Source organism: Poecile atricapillus, chromosome Z, assembly GCF_030490865.1.
Source record: "Poecile atricapillus isolate bPoeAtr1 chromosome Z, bPoeAtr1.hap1, whole genome shotgun sequence".
NCBI lineage: Eukaryota > Metazoa > Chordata > Aves > Passeriformes > Paridae > Poecile > Poecile atricapillus.
The window spans coordinates 144876603-144893018 of NC_081289.1; the positions used below are offsets into that span (position 1 = coordinate 144876603).

At 40.7% G+C, this 16416-nt stretch overlaps 1 protein-coding gene across 5 annotated transcripts in view; it reads left to right on the forward strand.

The window, feature by feature from the left end:
• DYM (dymeclin) overlaps positions 1-16416 on the forward strand; it is a 211596-nt gene that overhangs the window by 34544 nt on the left and 160636 nt on the right. For all 5 annotated transcript variants that reach the window (XM_058827192.1, XM_058827194.1, XM_058827193.1 and 2 more), the window contains 2 exons: positions 7066-7191; positions 9589-9731. In XM_058827192.1, coding sequence (XP_058683175.1) covers positions 7066-7191; positions 9589-9731 — 269 coding nt within the window. The remainder of the gene's footprint in view (positions 1-7065; positions 7192-9588; positions 9732-16416) is intronic.

The window sequence follows — 16416 nt, forward strand, 5'->3', positions numbered from 1 at the left end:
GTTTAACACTATTGTGCTCTGTTTAGGAGGGAGCTGATTCATATAAAGGAAGTTTTATTTGCTGCTGCACCTTGGGGTGGTGCAGCAAATAAAACATATTTTATGTATCTGGAAGATTTTCTTAATCATTCATATCCTTATTTCTAATGGTAGATGTGTGGTGTTTTAAGTGTCCAGATATCCTGAGCAGGAGAACCTTTATCTGTATCACATATTCCTACACTGTTCTAGTTTAATTTTAGACTTAGATCTGCATTTCTCTATGGCCTATCTGTCCACTAGTGCGCTTTGATTTGTAACAAACTTCCTCACCTCAAAGCAAAGTATCAGAGGTCTGTTGTTTTTTGTACATTATGCTGTGTATCAAATTCCTAATAATCTGCTTCCTGATAGGGTTTTCAGCCCTCTTTTCACAAAAGATGATGGGTGTTGAAAATTCTATGGTTGCAGATATTTAGGTCTCAACAGCAAAGACAGAGAGGCTGTGGAACGGGTCTGCCTTTCACTTGGGCTGCATCACTGAAATGCAGGATATGATTCCTGTGGTTTGGCTTTGTGTAGAACTCTCAGATGGTCTAATGAAGTTGTTTGATCACATGGGTCATCTTTTCTTTCCTGGAGGTTGGAAGCTGTACCTGGGTGTCTCCTCAGCCATCCATTTTTATGGGAATTTGGGCTGCTCTCTTGTGTTCTGTTGTTTGAAAAGTATTGTCTTTTAATTAGTTTAATTGGATATTGGTAACAAGACTGGGTGATATGTAAAACAAATAAAGAATAATACAGCTTCTCCCTGCAACATTTAAAAGTCCAGAATTTCTTCCAGTATTTTTAATCTGTAGAGGGAAGAAATAAATATCAGTGAGGTGAAAATATACAAAGTCGCATAGTCTCAGGTTGTTTAGGAACGGGTCTGTGAAAAAAGGATCTCGAGTCCAGCTATCATGTTAATCCTTTAGGTACTACCTTTAGAGTATTTCCATATTGTTGATGCTGCCAGGGCTGGAGCCCCTCTGCTCTGGAGCCAGCCTGGGAGAGCTGGGGCTGCTCCCCTGCACAAGAGAAGGCTCCAGGGAGAGCTGAGAGCCCCTGGCAGGGCCTAAAGGGGCTCCAGGAGAGCTGCCCAGGGACTGGGGACAAGGCCTGCAGGGACAGCAGCCAGGCAATGGCTTCCCAGTGCCAGAGGGCAGGCCCAGCTGGGATATTGGGAAGGAATTGCTGGCTGGGAGGGTGGGCAGGCCCTGGCACAGGGTGCCCAGAGCAGCTGGGGCTGGCCCTGGATCCCTGCAGTGTCCAAGGCCAGGCTGGACAGGGCTTGGAGGTTTAGTGGAATGTGTCCCTGCCCATGGGAGAAGGTGGAATGAAATGATTTTTAAGGTCCTTACAATGCAAACCATTCTGGGATTTTTTGTTTTCTCACCCTATTCTTCTCTCAGTTGAGAGTACCCAGTATGGGGGAGATGCAGTATAAAATGCCAGAGATGCTTGCTTCTTCCAGTCAGTGTTTGCTGAGTGCTCCCTTGGGACATCTCCCAAATGTTTGGAGTCAGCTGTAATGAGTGTAGAGCATTATCAGCTGCCACAGTGCATATGTGCCATCAGTGAGTGTAAAATTAGGAGTGTTTCCAAGAGGAAAGATTATGTTCTCTTTGAGTTGTTGTACTTGTATCCTGAGACTGATAGCCAGATATTGTACTTGCTTTTCAGTTTTCAAAACTGATCCTATCCTCTGTGGTGACTCCTCTTTCACCTTTCTGGTGGGCCCTCAGGAAGCAGGGAAATGAAACCTGGTTCCTGTATGATTTGAGACTTTTTGTATGAATCAGCCCTGTTGGCAACTCTCCTAAATTAGAAAATGGGTTACCTTTTAACCTTTTAATACTCGGAGTAGACAGCTCTGGCTGGGTGAAAGTTCAGGAAAATATTTGAACAGGGAGGGGGCTCGGTCTAGGGGTGGGAGTTGAAATTTGGAGTTTAGTTTCTGACTGTTCAGGCTGTTTGCTCTATAGGTGTGAAATAATTTATGAGCTCTCAGCCTCTATGTGCTGATACAGAAATAGCTGCATTTCACTGAGTAATTAAAGTGTTTACAACAGCATGTGCCTTCAGAGTGTTAATTGGAGTTTGTAGCTGAGATTTTCCTCTATGGTGCCTCTCTGCTTCACCTTGGTTCCTCTGTCACAGACCTCTCTCTCACAGGCAGGGAACAAAGCTGAATGATTGGGGAGCACAGAAAGCACTTGTGAGTCGTGCTTGGCCTTGGAGAGAAGCCAACAGCAGCAGGATGGTGACACATAGGTAGATTGTTGAAGTTCTTGGTAGGTGATGCTGATCGGAGGTCATCCACATGGTTTTGGATGGATAAAGCAGATGCCAGGATGCTGGGGAGCTGTGGTTTCAACAGGACCATAGCTCTTGTTCTATGTGGGGTGACTGCATCATTTGGAAACAGTATTTGGGCTAAGGCTGGATAGGACTTGGAGCAACCTGGTCTAGTGGGTGGTGTTCTGTCTGTGTCAGGAGGTGGAACTGGATGAGCTTTAAAGTCCCGTTGACATAAACCAGTCTAGGATTCAATGATTATAATTTATAAGTTTGCCACCAAAGTTAATAAATAAAATAAATCTAATAAAATGAATGTTCTTGGTGGAAGACCAGAAGAGAAGTGATATTGTCTCCAGTCCATATCCTGGAAGAATTAAGTACTGCACCAGTTTCTTCTAAAGCAGTACTACTGTATGTCTAAATGCGGTGCTGCTTTAAAACAGCACTGCAAGGGCTGTAGAGGTCCCAGAGGAGCCCAGGATCTCTATTACCCACCCGACAAAGCAGATTAAGATGGAATGTGGTCTGGCTTAGTAGAATTTATTTCCTGGAGGTTGTGGACTCTCCATCCCTGGAAGTGTCCAAAGCCAGGTTGGATGTGTCTTGGAGCACCATGGGACAGTAGAAGGCAGGGAATGGGACTGGATGAGCTTCAAGATGCCTCCCAACCCAAACCATTCTGTGATTTTCATTTCTGTCTTTTGATTTAGTGAGTTGTTATGTAACAATTACTATTAATCGTACAACTTCATTGTTTAATGTAAAAGTTTTTATTAAAATGATCTGGCATCATTTGCTTTTTGAAGGAATCCACTGATGTATCAGTTTTTCATTGAAACATAGACCACAAATACGTGTTAAATACACACACACATTTGTTATGCCAGTATCAGGGAATCTTGCATTTTAGAGCTCCTCATTCTATGAGGAATCCATAATTTAACATAATTTCAGATAGATACGGTATGTTGTGTCTTTTCTTCAAAGAGTACATGTTTATGTATGAAGTTTATTGCCAGAAATCAGTTTCAGCTTGAGTGTCACATGGGAGGACCTGGACGTGTTCCATCGGGTCCAAGGATGTCACTGCACACGAGGGGTGATATCAGGAGGACAGCTCCCTGGGATAAGAGAAGAACCCAAATTCAGGAGAGAAATGATTGCCATGAGTTCTAGACTTCAGTCTATCTCAGATTCTTTCTGTGTGAAAGATGTGTGTTTTGAGAGGCAGACCTGTGTATCTGCTGACTTGTCTACCTGATATGGGAATAAATCTCTCTTTGGAAAGGAGAGCGGGAGAATAAGATGAAAAAATTGAGAATACCTAATGAATCCCCAAAAGAGAAAATCCAAAAGAGGAGAAAGAAAAGACCTCTGTGTGTTTTGGTACATTGCTTTATGAAGTCCATTTATAGAGAACATGAGCTCTATCTGTGTATTTTTCATTTGTTTTGTAAGACACTTGAGAAGGAAAAAAAAATGCCACAGAAGCTCAAAACAACATGCAGTTATTCTGGCTTTCTGAAATAAGTAGTTAAATAATTTTGACATGTAATTGATACATGAGTTCATTATTTCTAGTTTCCTCCTTATCTGCAAGCAAACAGTTTTCAGGGGAAGTTGGAGATCAGCATAAATTCCATGTAAAGTCATTCTATGTGACCAATAGCTTTGAATAAAATAAAAAAAAAAAAATCAAAACCAAGACCCCCTATTATATTGTCTCTCAATATAAATAAACAGTATGTTCTTTGAAGATGAAAGAGGTTTCTGGTGGTTCTTGTGATCCTTTAGAAATGCCTGAGTTGCAGAAAACCGTACATTTGACCCTTGGTGGAAAAAATAATTTTTCACTGAAGCTTTATCCTTGTGCTGATAAATTAAGGGCGACTGGACCTGAGGGGTTACCCCAGATATCAAGACCCTGCTTTTGTTTATGTCAGAGCAGATTTAATTTGAACAGATTCTACAGGTTTGAATGGAGTGTTTCTAAGTTAAATGTGCCCTGTCTGGGTTTTGAACTTAGAGAAAATAACTCACTAAGTGGAACTATTTGAGTTTACCTTCCTGTTTGTTTATTCTATCAGAGTTATATAAGGATATTGAAAGCAGATTTTTTTCCTCACAAATGTACTTTAATACAGTACAGTAATCTCTTAGTTTATTTTTTATGCTGATTCTTATCAAAACAGAAAATTATTTTGTAATGTTTCCTCAAATTTGCTATTCTACTTGTGTCGGTTATAATAAAAACAAAAATAAAATAATAAAAAATATTATAAAAATAATTGAATGAATGAAATAAATATTAATAAAAATAAATGAATGAATGATTGTAATGGAGAAGAAGTATACTAGACACCAAAATTTTTTTCCTCTCTGAATAGAGACCCAGTGCATCTTGTAGTATGTCATGAAGTTATTACCCTTTTCATTCATCACCTTGGGGTAGGAGACATTGTTCTTGTATTCTCAGCCTCATTTGTCATAATAATAAGTTTCTGAACATTTTTCTTATAATATAAAAAAAGTATTTTCCCGAACTGTTGGTTTTATTTTGATAGAAAAACATTTCTTGATTTTTTTTTTGCTGGTAGCTGAACATTTGATAATTATATGTGTGTATATATATATATATATATATATATATAAGTCCTCTTTGCTTTGCTTGGGATGTGTGTGGGTGGTGGTTTGCACAGCACCCCTAGTTAGGAGAGGGAGCAGGCACTGTTCCTGGTGCAGCCTTGCTTCTGGCTGAGATGAATTTGCAGTGGAACCAGATCAGAGTGTAACCTCTGGCCTGATCTAATTATCAGCATTTACACTGGCGAACTTCCTCAGGAGTGGGCAAAAAGTCAGGTAACTTGCAGAGAGTAAAAGTAGTCCAAAAGGACATCATGATTTTCAGGAAAATATTACTTAGGCAGTATGTCCTTTCCAAACCCGTAACTTCAAATGTTTGATGTTCAAATGCTCAAGTGAGGCGAGAGAAAATAAAATACAGTGGGTTTGCATAACCTCCACTTTTAAAAACATTTTTGTATGAGAGGTGGTGCAGTCTGTGAATTGTGATCCAGGAAATTGTGATTCCAGTTTGCTGTTGCCTTTGAGTAAATAACTGCACTCTACAGAAACTGTGGCCTGGAGCTGCTGCAGAAGAGCTTAACTTAATCTGTGCATTGTGATGCATGAAATTCTTCTTTTCACACTTCACAGTAATGCATGTTGTTTACAGCATATCTGGGCAGCAGACTTGAGAATATTAAGCTATTTGATTGTGTTAAAAATTCGAGTGATTTCTCCTGAATAAAATCCTGTGTATTTCAGTGAGGACCGCACCAGCTCTGATTCTGAGACTAGTGAAAATATAGTAATTCTGAGGTTAATTTGTTTTGCCTCAGGAGATTGCATTGTAGTTTTCAAGTCATCGCTTGAAAGAGCACTTAGTTTTATGCTTACACCTGTTCTAGCTGTTGAGAATAAAATTTTTGCAGGGCAACATTGTAACAGAGAAAAATTTAGCACCACTGATTAAATAACATTGCTGATTCGTTCTTGATTTTTTAAAAATCTTAAATAGAGGTACTATTAAATATTTGCATTCTACAACAATAAGCAGATTTTGAATTTCCAGTATGTCCCAGGTCAGAAAACTTTGGTAATTGTTGCAGGGAAACCATTGTAACTTAACAATACTGGATTGTGAAGCATACTATGAAAATTAAATAGTGACAATGGGAGAAACATTAAAAGGACTTGTGATAACAATAACAATACTTGATAGCAATATTTCTGATGAACTGGAGGATGGTGCTGTTGCACCAAATTAAATACCTCATTTTGGAGGATGTAAAAATGGTCTTTGGTTGAAAGTAAGAATGATACTGGTTCATATCCAAGTTAGTTCATTGTGTTTGGAACACAATTTGTTTCTTGCAGTCTGCAATTTGTTACTGATTAAGGAGGCAAATGGCATTTTTCTCTCCCTTTTAAAAACAAGATTTGTAACAAAGTCATTATAGGCAGAGGTGGGAACAGAAAGCACAAGATATTTTTAATAGTGTGCCTGTCATCTGTTCTGCTGCACAGCCTTTCCTAATCAGCCTGAGCTAAATGAACTTTGCTGAACTGTCTGGTGTCTGTATTTAAGCATTGCACCTCATTCTTTGTGATAATCTATAAAACCTTGAAACTTTCTACTTCCCTGTTACCTCAAAAAATACTAAAACTGAACAATGTATGTGGTATCCTGATACCCCAAGAGTTCTGTACACTTGATCTGGCGTTTGTGTATTACATTACTCTCACAGGGATCCAGTTTTCTTGGCTTGTGTTGGGCTAGCTTGGACATTCATTCCCTCACTTAGCATGATGGTTTTCTGACAATTTTGTTTAACAGTAGAAAGAACACACTTCTGGGAGACATTTATTATTTTTAGGAGGAAGTATAGTCTATCAATTGCAACTTGAGTGCTATGACCAGTACCTCTTTTTACATTGTTTTGTCCTTTGTCATATGAAAAAGGTGCTTATTTCTAAACAAGAAATTTCTTATTTCTAAACAACAACCCATTTTTGGTACTAAATGATTCTAGGTTTCTTGAATGTGTTGTTTACACGTTCCTAGTTGAAACTCTCTGTGCTACACAGTGTATAGCTTCAGGTGAAGCTACCAAGTATTCTTGGAAATCAGCTTGTAAACAACCCAGTAGATTAATCTGTAATTTTCCCTTTATTCTGCAGAGATATTACATACAGCATTTCTTTGGAAGCCGTGACAACTCTCATTGTGTTCCTCTCCTGCCAATTATTCCACAAAGAGATTCTTCGAGAGAGCATCATTCACAGATACCTGATGCATGGTCGATGGTATGTCCTGCTCCGGGGTGCTGCCTTAGGGCAAAGCAAACGCTGCTGGTTGCTCCTTTAGGGTGTTTGTACCTGAAAACAGAAGGCAGTGAAATGTTATCTTGATTGAAAATTTGTTCTGCTCAAAAGGAAAGAGAATGGGAAAATAAACATCTGTAAAGGCTTTTGGAGGGATTTGGGTGGAAATCTCACAGCCCAGACTTCAGTAAAATTAATTCGGAAATAATTTTTATATTTTGAGGGTAATTTCATTAACTTGAAACGGCATTTACTTTTCAGGATGGTTTTTTGATTCAGCAATGAGTCTTGTAGCACTGCAGCCTAGAGAACTCAGGTCCCTCAGAAATGCTAGAGCTTTCTTGCCATCCAGATAAGCAGCAGTCATTGGAAGATGAAGACACATGCTGTGATGAGCTGAAGGGAACACTTAGCCAGGGGTAGACTTGGTTGTGTGAGTAAAACCACTTGTTCTGGCAAGTTAATGGTTATGTTCAAGTGCTTTCACGGTGGCTTACATGCATTTTAGTCAGGCTCCCATACATCCTCTTTCAACTTCTAGTTCCATGTGGGAAGATTTTTCATAAATGTATTTATTCTCTGGTTTTCTGAAGATTCTACTAGGTACAAGAGACAGTTACTGCTCTAATGTACAGGGAAAGGAAGGAGGCTCAGCTTGGAACACAGGGCAGACTTCAGCCTGAAACAGCAGCAGGATAGAGCCAGAACCTGAGGATGTATGTGTGGGGTGTCCTGGTACTTCAGTCTCTGGACTGAGGGTTTGGGAGAAAATGGGGGATGTTTGGGGGAAGAGTTGGTATGTGATCTAAGAGGTCTGATTTGGGAGTCGGAGGTACTGGCCTCTGGAGAGAGACATGGGAATTTGGTGGCTGGGAATTGGGAGCAATGTGAACAGTTGGAGGGGTACTGGTATGATATCCCACCCCTAAGGAGAGGGAAGCACCCAGGATTTGTAGAAGTTCATGATGAAAAGGAATGCAAATGTCAGAGGATCTGCAAAATTTTATTAGTAAATTACACACTTGACATGGAAGACGGTGTCTTTATCCCTGATATATCCCAGTGTAAGCACAGTTGAGGTTTGGATAAAGGTGGGGGAAGCTGTAAAGGGAGAAAGAGAGGGACACAGAGAGAGAGAGAGAGAGAGAATTCAATCAAAGAAGGGAAGAGAGAAAGGAAGGAAAAAAGAGAGAGATCACTAGGAATGACTGTCTCCATGTCGATCCAGCTGATGGGATCCAGGTGATGGGATGTCGTGGGGCCCTGGACTTTGTGGGGCTCCTTTTAAGTCTTCCACTCCCTGGAGAGAAGCTCCTCTCTTTTTGTGCAGATCCATTCTCATTCATGGTCGGTTCTTTCAGAGCTTTCTGGAAATGTGTTGGAGGCTTTGGGCTCTTGGATGGGCTCGTTCCCCCCTGCAGTGCCCGGCCCTTCTCGGCCCCATCCCTGTGCCTGCGCTGAGCCAAGCTGTGCTTTTCTGCAGGAGCCACAGCCAGGAGGTTTGTCCCAGAAAATGCTGCCCTGCCTCCATATGGCCCCTTCTCCAGCCACAGCCTGATCCTTCTCTCGTGTGTTTTTACCAGCAGTCCTTGTTTGTTATTCCCAAGAATCCTTGGTTGGCTCCGCACACGCAGCTGTTGGAGTTTGGGACACGCACATTAGCCCCTCACTTTCTTGGCTTCTACAGATGGTCAGAGAGTCCATCCTAAGAGGGCTCCTGTCTTTTCAGCTCTAAATCAGACGGGAATGGGAGCTAGCTATTTGCTTCTGTGGAAATACTACTCCATTTTGGAAATACTGCAACCTTTTAGTTAAACCAAACAAATTCTACAGGCATTTTTCAGATTCACTGATGTGAGGCTGGTTGTTCCATCGGTCTTTGCAAAGTCATAGAATTACGGAATCCTTGAGGTTTGAAAAGGTGCTTAAGATTGGGTCTGAGCTGCACATACAGACAAAAATATTGTGGGTGTGGAGAGATGCTATTGGTACCTGTTTTGTGTTACCAGAGCATGGAGTAAAAGCTGAAAAGATACAGCATTTCTTTCCATTGCATAAGTATTTTTCCAGTCGTATCTTGAGATTCTACAAACTAAAATGATTTATTTAAAAGTAGTATTTAAAAAACGAAAACCAAAAAGCAGTTTTCATGATCCTGCTGTGGAAGATGCTCCTGGAGATCCCTGCTGAAGTCTGGGCAGCTTTGCATGGGCAAGATCTTGGTGTTCTTTCCCTTTCCAGTCTGGTCAGCACTAGGAGAGTTACTGACCATCCTTAATGCCAAAGGGTGCCTTTGCACCCTACCTGGACTTTGTTGTGCCGGTTTTTGTGAGTTGTGAGTCAACTAAAGTTTTTTGTTGTTTTGTTTTTTCATTCCAGTCTCCCATACACCAGCAGACTTGTGAAAACTTTGCTGTATAATTTCATTAGACAAGAGAGAAGCCCTCCTCCAGGGGCCCACGTCTTTCAGCAGCAAACAGATGGAGGAGGACTGCTCTATGGAATTGCATCTGGGGTGGCAAGTGAGTCTGATTTTCTATAAATTGTACTTCAGACCATATGAAGTATCGCCTTCTGTGTGCTTTCTCTTGCAGACACACCTGTAGCCCATTTCTTTTTCAGCAAGTGATACCAGTGTAGAAAAGCTGTCCACAGGCCTGCATGGCCCATCTTGAGATGTGTTAGATTCTGAAGCAATTATACCTGCAGGAGAGCAGATGGTAAAAGTATCACCTAGCCCCTGCTTTTTTTTACTAACACATTAAAAAACCCTCAACCAACCAAGTAGTGACCTATTTGATGAATCACATACTTCAAATTACTTAAAATGTTGCAAGAAATAGTTTTATGTGCACATTTTATTCTTTACAATTACTTGGTGGATGTGGTGACCTGCTCTGTGTCTCTGCTTGAGCAAAAGGCTGGGCTAGGTGGTCCCAAGGGGTCCTTCCCAGGAGGGTCCTTTGATGTAAGGGAGCAACCTAGATAGAAATTTTTGTAACACGTTGTGCCTTTCCCAGTTAGTTGACTAATGTTTTTTTCCTGAGAAGTATGACTAGATTCTGACCTTTCCCAGAGTGCTGTAGAGAAATACTGCCTGAAGAATAGCAAAAACTTGATGCCATTTGTTGTTCATAAAAGGGTTTCTCATTTTTATTATACTATATACTCTGTTTTGGTTGGTGGCTGCTCCCTTCCCCACACCAGATGTGTTTTACTGGTATATAAAAATCCATCCTAGAGGTTTTTTCTTTTCTACCAAACAAGAATAAAACATAATACAGTGCTAACAGCAAAGGTAGATCTTGCTTTCTTTCTCCCTGATAAACCAGAGAACACATCACAAGACAGTGATGTGTTTTTGCTGTTAAAACCGATACTATTTATTTAGCTCTTTTGTGAAATCAATTCACTGGCAGCCTCCTGAGGGAATATTAAAGTTCAGGCTGCAAGGGGTCTGCCAGAATTTGCAGTCGGAGGCAGTGCCCACGTCTCTCCTCACGGCGGCAGTAAAAGCGCACGGCTGCTGTTCGCAGCTCCTGCGCTCCGGGCTACACCCTCCAGGGCCGCGCCTGGCTTGCGTCCCTAACTTAAACCCAGCACAAAGTAGTGGCTTGGTTTGCAATTCACTTACACGCACTCCAGATTAATTATGTTGTTCCTTACAGTGTTTCATTCGAGAGTCCCGTTAGGTATATTCTTTTCCTTCATTTCAATTGCAAGGAGAAATTGCTCTTAACACGTTTTCCTAAAGCAGTTTTCAGTATCTGGTTTGTAGTTTTGCAGTTTTTACTGCGTATTTTGGTGCATGTTATTACCTGAGCAATTGCTTTTATGTATGTTATTATTAGTTCTGATCTGTCTGGTGTCTTTCTGTCTCAGTGCTGCCACAGGAAAAACACTTCTTCCCCTCTTCTGGTTGCTTGACTGATTTGTAAATCTGTCCATATTGCCACCACTCCAGCCTCCCTCTGTAACACTTCTCACATGATATCCCCCATGACTTTTTACTCGTTGTATATTAAGTTTCCAGTTCTTAATGCAAACTCTTAAAGATTTCAGCCTACATCTGTTCTTGTCTCTTCCTACACTCCCACCTCCTTCACTCCTCTTGAACCATTCCCTTAGCAACTACCTTGGCATACGCCTACGCTTGTTTTCTTGCTTCTTTCATGAGTACCTGAAGTGCCATCTCTTAGCCCTGCAAATTAAGTGTCTTCATTTAAAGCTTTAAGAAGAGGAGCCTTTTTAAGGAGCTTTCTAATTTCCTGCCTGGGAAAAGGGAAAAAAGAAGTACCACTTACTGTTGAAAAACAGAAATGTTTTTTGTATCCATGCCCATACAGTTGGTTGAGTTGTTTTTTTTAATTACTTGCTTATATATGTGATGTTGGACTATAGGTGAAACATGGACATGGTAGGATTGTAGAGTAAATGGTATATTTGCCTGTCTTATCTCTGAGTTAACTCTCATCAAATCAATACTTTGGTTCATGTAGCCTCAGGTACATGGGTGGAGCACAGCATAAATCAAGATGCAGCAGCAACACAAGCTGATAGTCTGTTAGGGAACAAAAGTGAATTTTGAACAGCTGTGGAAAACTTTGATGTGATTTCGGTGTTGTATTACTTCTGTGTGTTTTGTAATCTTTACATGATAGAGATTGAAAGAAGAATAGAAGAATTGAAAACTCACTTCTCTGTTGCTCAGTGCCTTTTAAATAACACATAATGTTTAAAGTAAGTTTACTGAAGTAGTCTAAATATAGTTTACTTAGGGTAAAGGGAGATAGGAGCCTGGCTTAAAAAAAATTAATATGAAATTTTGAGGCCTAAAATAATTATTGTACTTGCTAATTATTTTACTTGATACCACAATGATCTACATGATCATGTATAATGTTATTCTTATTTTCTAGTCACTTGCACAGCAGCAGGAGATCAACAAACTCGTACAAGCACTGTATTTTAGATCCACCCTCCTTTTCCTTCCTTGTGATTCAACAGGAGTGATAATTATACGCAATATGAGCAGAATTTTACCCTTTCCCACAGTTAACCTTCTCCTGCTTCTCATCCTTCGTAGCCTGTTTTTCTTCCTCTGATGAGCTTCCTTAACTCTAAAACCACACAGCCAACATCCTCACACCAATTACTTCTGGGTTTGGCCTCTGACTGGATCCAAGTTACCTCTGTGCAAGGACCTTTTTTCATCCTGGATATAAAATACCTGGATTGGATTGTCCTGCCAATTCTGTTATGCTCCAATAATTAAAGAAACAATGGTGGTTTTGGAAGGAGGAGAAAAATAATGGTATTTATTTTTGTAACTTCATAAAGGAGATTTTTCTCTACTGAGTCAATTTTACTTTGTCTTTGTGGTCTTTCAGTAGGTGTGCAAAGTAATTGTAAGGTGGTGCTAGATCTGGGGCAGTGTTGTGAAGCATAAATGACATTAATATGCATGGCAGTAGAGTTTAGATATTAGAAACTCATTTATTTCAAACCAGAAATTAATTATTCTTGGTTCACAAAGCACATTGAACCAACTTACCCTCAAACCCAAGTTTTTTTGTTGGCTCTAAGTTCCCTCTTCTTTTTCTGTTGGAATTTATTTGCCAATTCACAGTCTAGAGTCAACTAAGTTGAGACAACGTTTTGTGGACAAGCAATTTTTTTTTAATTAGTCATTTTATTGCTTGCAAAATAAAATCCTTGTTAGAGTGAGGAACTGCCAAGCAGATGATGTGCTAAGACAGGGAAATGATAGTGCTACTCAAGACTAGTGAAAAATAAGTCAATTTAAATGGTTTCCTTTGAAATAGTTGATCCAGTTTATACTTTGCTATTAAAAACAACTCCGGACACTAAAGCAGCTGGCAGAAGTAAGGAGTTACTGCAGCAGTGGGATCTGATTGACTTGGTTTGTGCTGTTAGGGTGTTTATAGATGTGGGGGTACAATGCTGCATCTGTAAGGAACTAAAGCAGGGTCAGTAACTGGATTCAACTTCATTAATCACCCAAGTCATCATCATAACTAATCTGCCACACAAATGTACTGTTGTGGCATTAATAGAAATTGCAGAATTCAGTGTTTAGTGGTCAGCGATGGCTTGTTTTCTCATGTCTGTGTTCTTTGGTTAGAACTAGAGGAAAATTTCTAGCCATTATCAGACAAATATGTCCTTTACTCTGCATTTTACTGTTCAGCATTAGGATACCTGAAGGTATCATGACCTCTGTTGTACATCTGTGATTTACGTAACTATAGCTTATTCCTATTTTTTTTTCCTTTTGGTGCTACTGTCTGGTTAATTACATTTGCATGGTAATTTTTAACTTTACAAGGAATCTGTTTATTAATATTTAGTGTTTTATGTTAATATATTTTTCCTTTTCAATTTCATATAGACTGATTTGTAGTATCTACACTAAAATGTATCAAAGTAGAGAGACACAAAAAGGTACTAACAATGCATCTGTTACTTCTTATGATTTCACCAACCTTTACTTCTGCTTACAAATGCTTCACTCTGCTTGCTTCTACCTTCCAGATCCTTTTCGTGATGTGTCACAGATCTGGTGTCTATCTCTGGTGCTTAGTCAATGCTTAATTGCCTGTTCATGCCCACCACAATGGAAATGTACATTTGAGCTTTCTTTACCAGTTCTGTCTGTTCGTGTTTCTTCTTGCTTACAGTCTCTAAGTGTCATCCTCTTGATGCTGTAACTATGATATTTTCCCCTGTCTGAATTGGAAGATAGAGGTAGTTTCCAGATCTTTAATCTTTCACTTAGTTCCTCTGACGATGTGCCTGGCACACAGTGAACTGTGTGGCTGCAGCTCAAGCACGGGTACTTTGAGAATAAAAGTTCGAATGTTCCTGATGGTTTAGCTGTGGCCGGGGTAGTCTGCAAAAGCTGCACAGCAAACTGGTGCTAGAGTGGCTTCATCCTGCCCAAAATCTGTGCTTGGGTGCTATAAGGAGCGCAGAAGCTCATTTGAAATTGTGTTGCTGCTGCCCAAGCAGTGCCTCAGTGTTGCCTTTGAGAGTTTTTATGTTTTTATGACAAAAACTCACCTTCTGCCTATTAGTACAGAAATACATTGTGTCTGATAGGAATCTCTGCAGGCCAGAGGTGTATTCACTTTCAAGCTCTAAGACGCTTCCTTTAACATATGTTTTGTCATGTATGTTCTGTTTCTTGAAATCTGATTTATCTTCGTGTATTTGAATGATGTGAGATCATAGAATGATCATCCAGCAATAGCACTTCTGGTGGCATTTGGCCCTGGCTCCACCAAGCTCTTGGGACTTTCAATAACAAGGATCTGAAACAAAAAAAAATTGTAGCATAATTAAGAAATAATGATGCTGCAAGGGCTGGAGCCCCTCTGCTCTGCAGCTGGGGGTATTCCCCTGGAGAAGAGGAGGCTCCAGGGAGAGCTGAGAGCCCCTGGCAGGGCCTAAAGTGGCTCCAGGAGAGCTGCCCAGGGACTGGGGACAAGGCAGGGAGAGACAGGACCCAGGCAATGGCTTCCCAGTGCCAGAGGGCAGGCCCAGCTGGGATATTGGGAAGGAATTCTTCCAATTGGCACAGATTTCCTGGAGCAGCTGGGGCTGGCCCTGGATCCCTGAAGTGTTCCAGGCCAGGTTGTATGGGGCTTGGAGCAACCTGGGATAGTGGAAGATTTCCCTGCCCATGGCAGGGGTTTGGAATGAGATGGTTTTTAAGGTCCCATTTCAACTCAAACCATCCTGAGATTCCTTGAAATTCTTGATCAGTCCTATTAGCTTCACCAACATTATTTTGATAGTAAGCCACCCTTAATCAGAACTGGCTGCACAGGTAGCATGTGCTTTGCTCTGTGAGCTCTGCTCTTTGCACATACACTGGTGGTAATGACAGCAAAGCATTCTTTCCCAGAAGAGCAATTTATACTGTCCTTTCCTGGGCCTGATAATAATTCTTAGAAATCTTCCATTGACTTTGAAGAGACTTACTGGTGTCTGCAGGGAGGTGTCAGAGCATGGATTGGGCTCTGCTCTGTAGGACCCAGCAATGGCACCAGAGGAACTGATGCTTAGGAAGATCCAGTGGGCCATGAGGAAGAACTTCCCGTTGCAGTGACTGAGCACTGATACAGACCAGAGAGACTGTGGAGTCTCCCTCACTGGGGATATTCCAGACCCCTCTGGACACAATCCTGTGCCATTGCTCTGGGATAACCCTGCTGCAGGAGGGAGCTGGGACCATATGGTCCACTGTGGTCCCTTCCACCCTTACCCATTCGGAGATTCTGTGAAACTGTATGTTTTTCTTATTTTTTTGGAAAGGCTGGTGCTCCTGGGGATGCTTGACTGCCACCACTCCACCCTTGTGGCAGTGACAGAATTTTTTAGACTTAACATTGTGGGGGCTTAGTGTTTTTCAAGTCTGCAAAGCCTCTTTTCTGTGATGTCTTCCTGACACTGTCCAGGCTTGTGTTGTGCTGGGAGCTGTGCTGTAGCTCTCTGTAGCCTGTCAGCTGTTTGGAGCAGGGACCATCAGTGCACAGCACAGCGAGGCTGTGGTTCATGACTAGAGCTTCTGATTTCTGTGGTCATACAAACCCTAATTGTAACCATATGCTTCAGCTTGTTTACTGAGAGTGCAGCAGCGAGTTTCACGAGGTGTGTTGGTGATTTATCTCCCTGACATTTATCCTGATATTCCAAAACCTGAGCAGCTTCAAATAACCTATTATAAAAGAGAAGAGAAAACCTGTTAGCCCCAAAATTATTTTTCTTAATTTTTTAGGGGAAATTGCTTGTTAAAGGAAATCAAGAAGCAAGCTAATGTATTGTAACAAAGTGCTAAAAGTTGTTGTTTTGCAAGGATTAGGGCTAGAAAAAAGGAATTTTATACAGCTGGAAAGGAGGTATTTCTTGCTTTCCAAGTCCTTCTTAGCTCTAGAGAATTATGGAACTTGAAATTAAGATAGACAATATTTGTAATTAGAGAATGTCAATAATCAGATATGTAAAAAAACAAACTTGAGCGACAAAACCAGTTATATCTGACTTTTTCTTAAAGTCCTATAAATTTCAACTAGTGGGTGGTAAGAAACACATAACTGCTCACCTTATAATCCAGTATCAAAAAGAGTGTTCATTTCCTACCTAATCTTTATTTTAATGTAATTTTAATTTATTTCACAATAA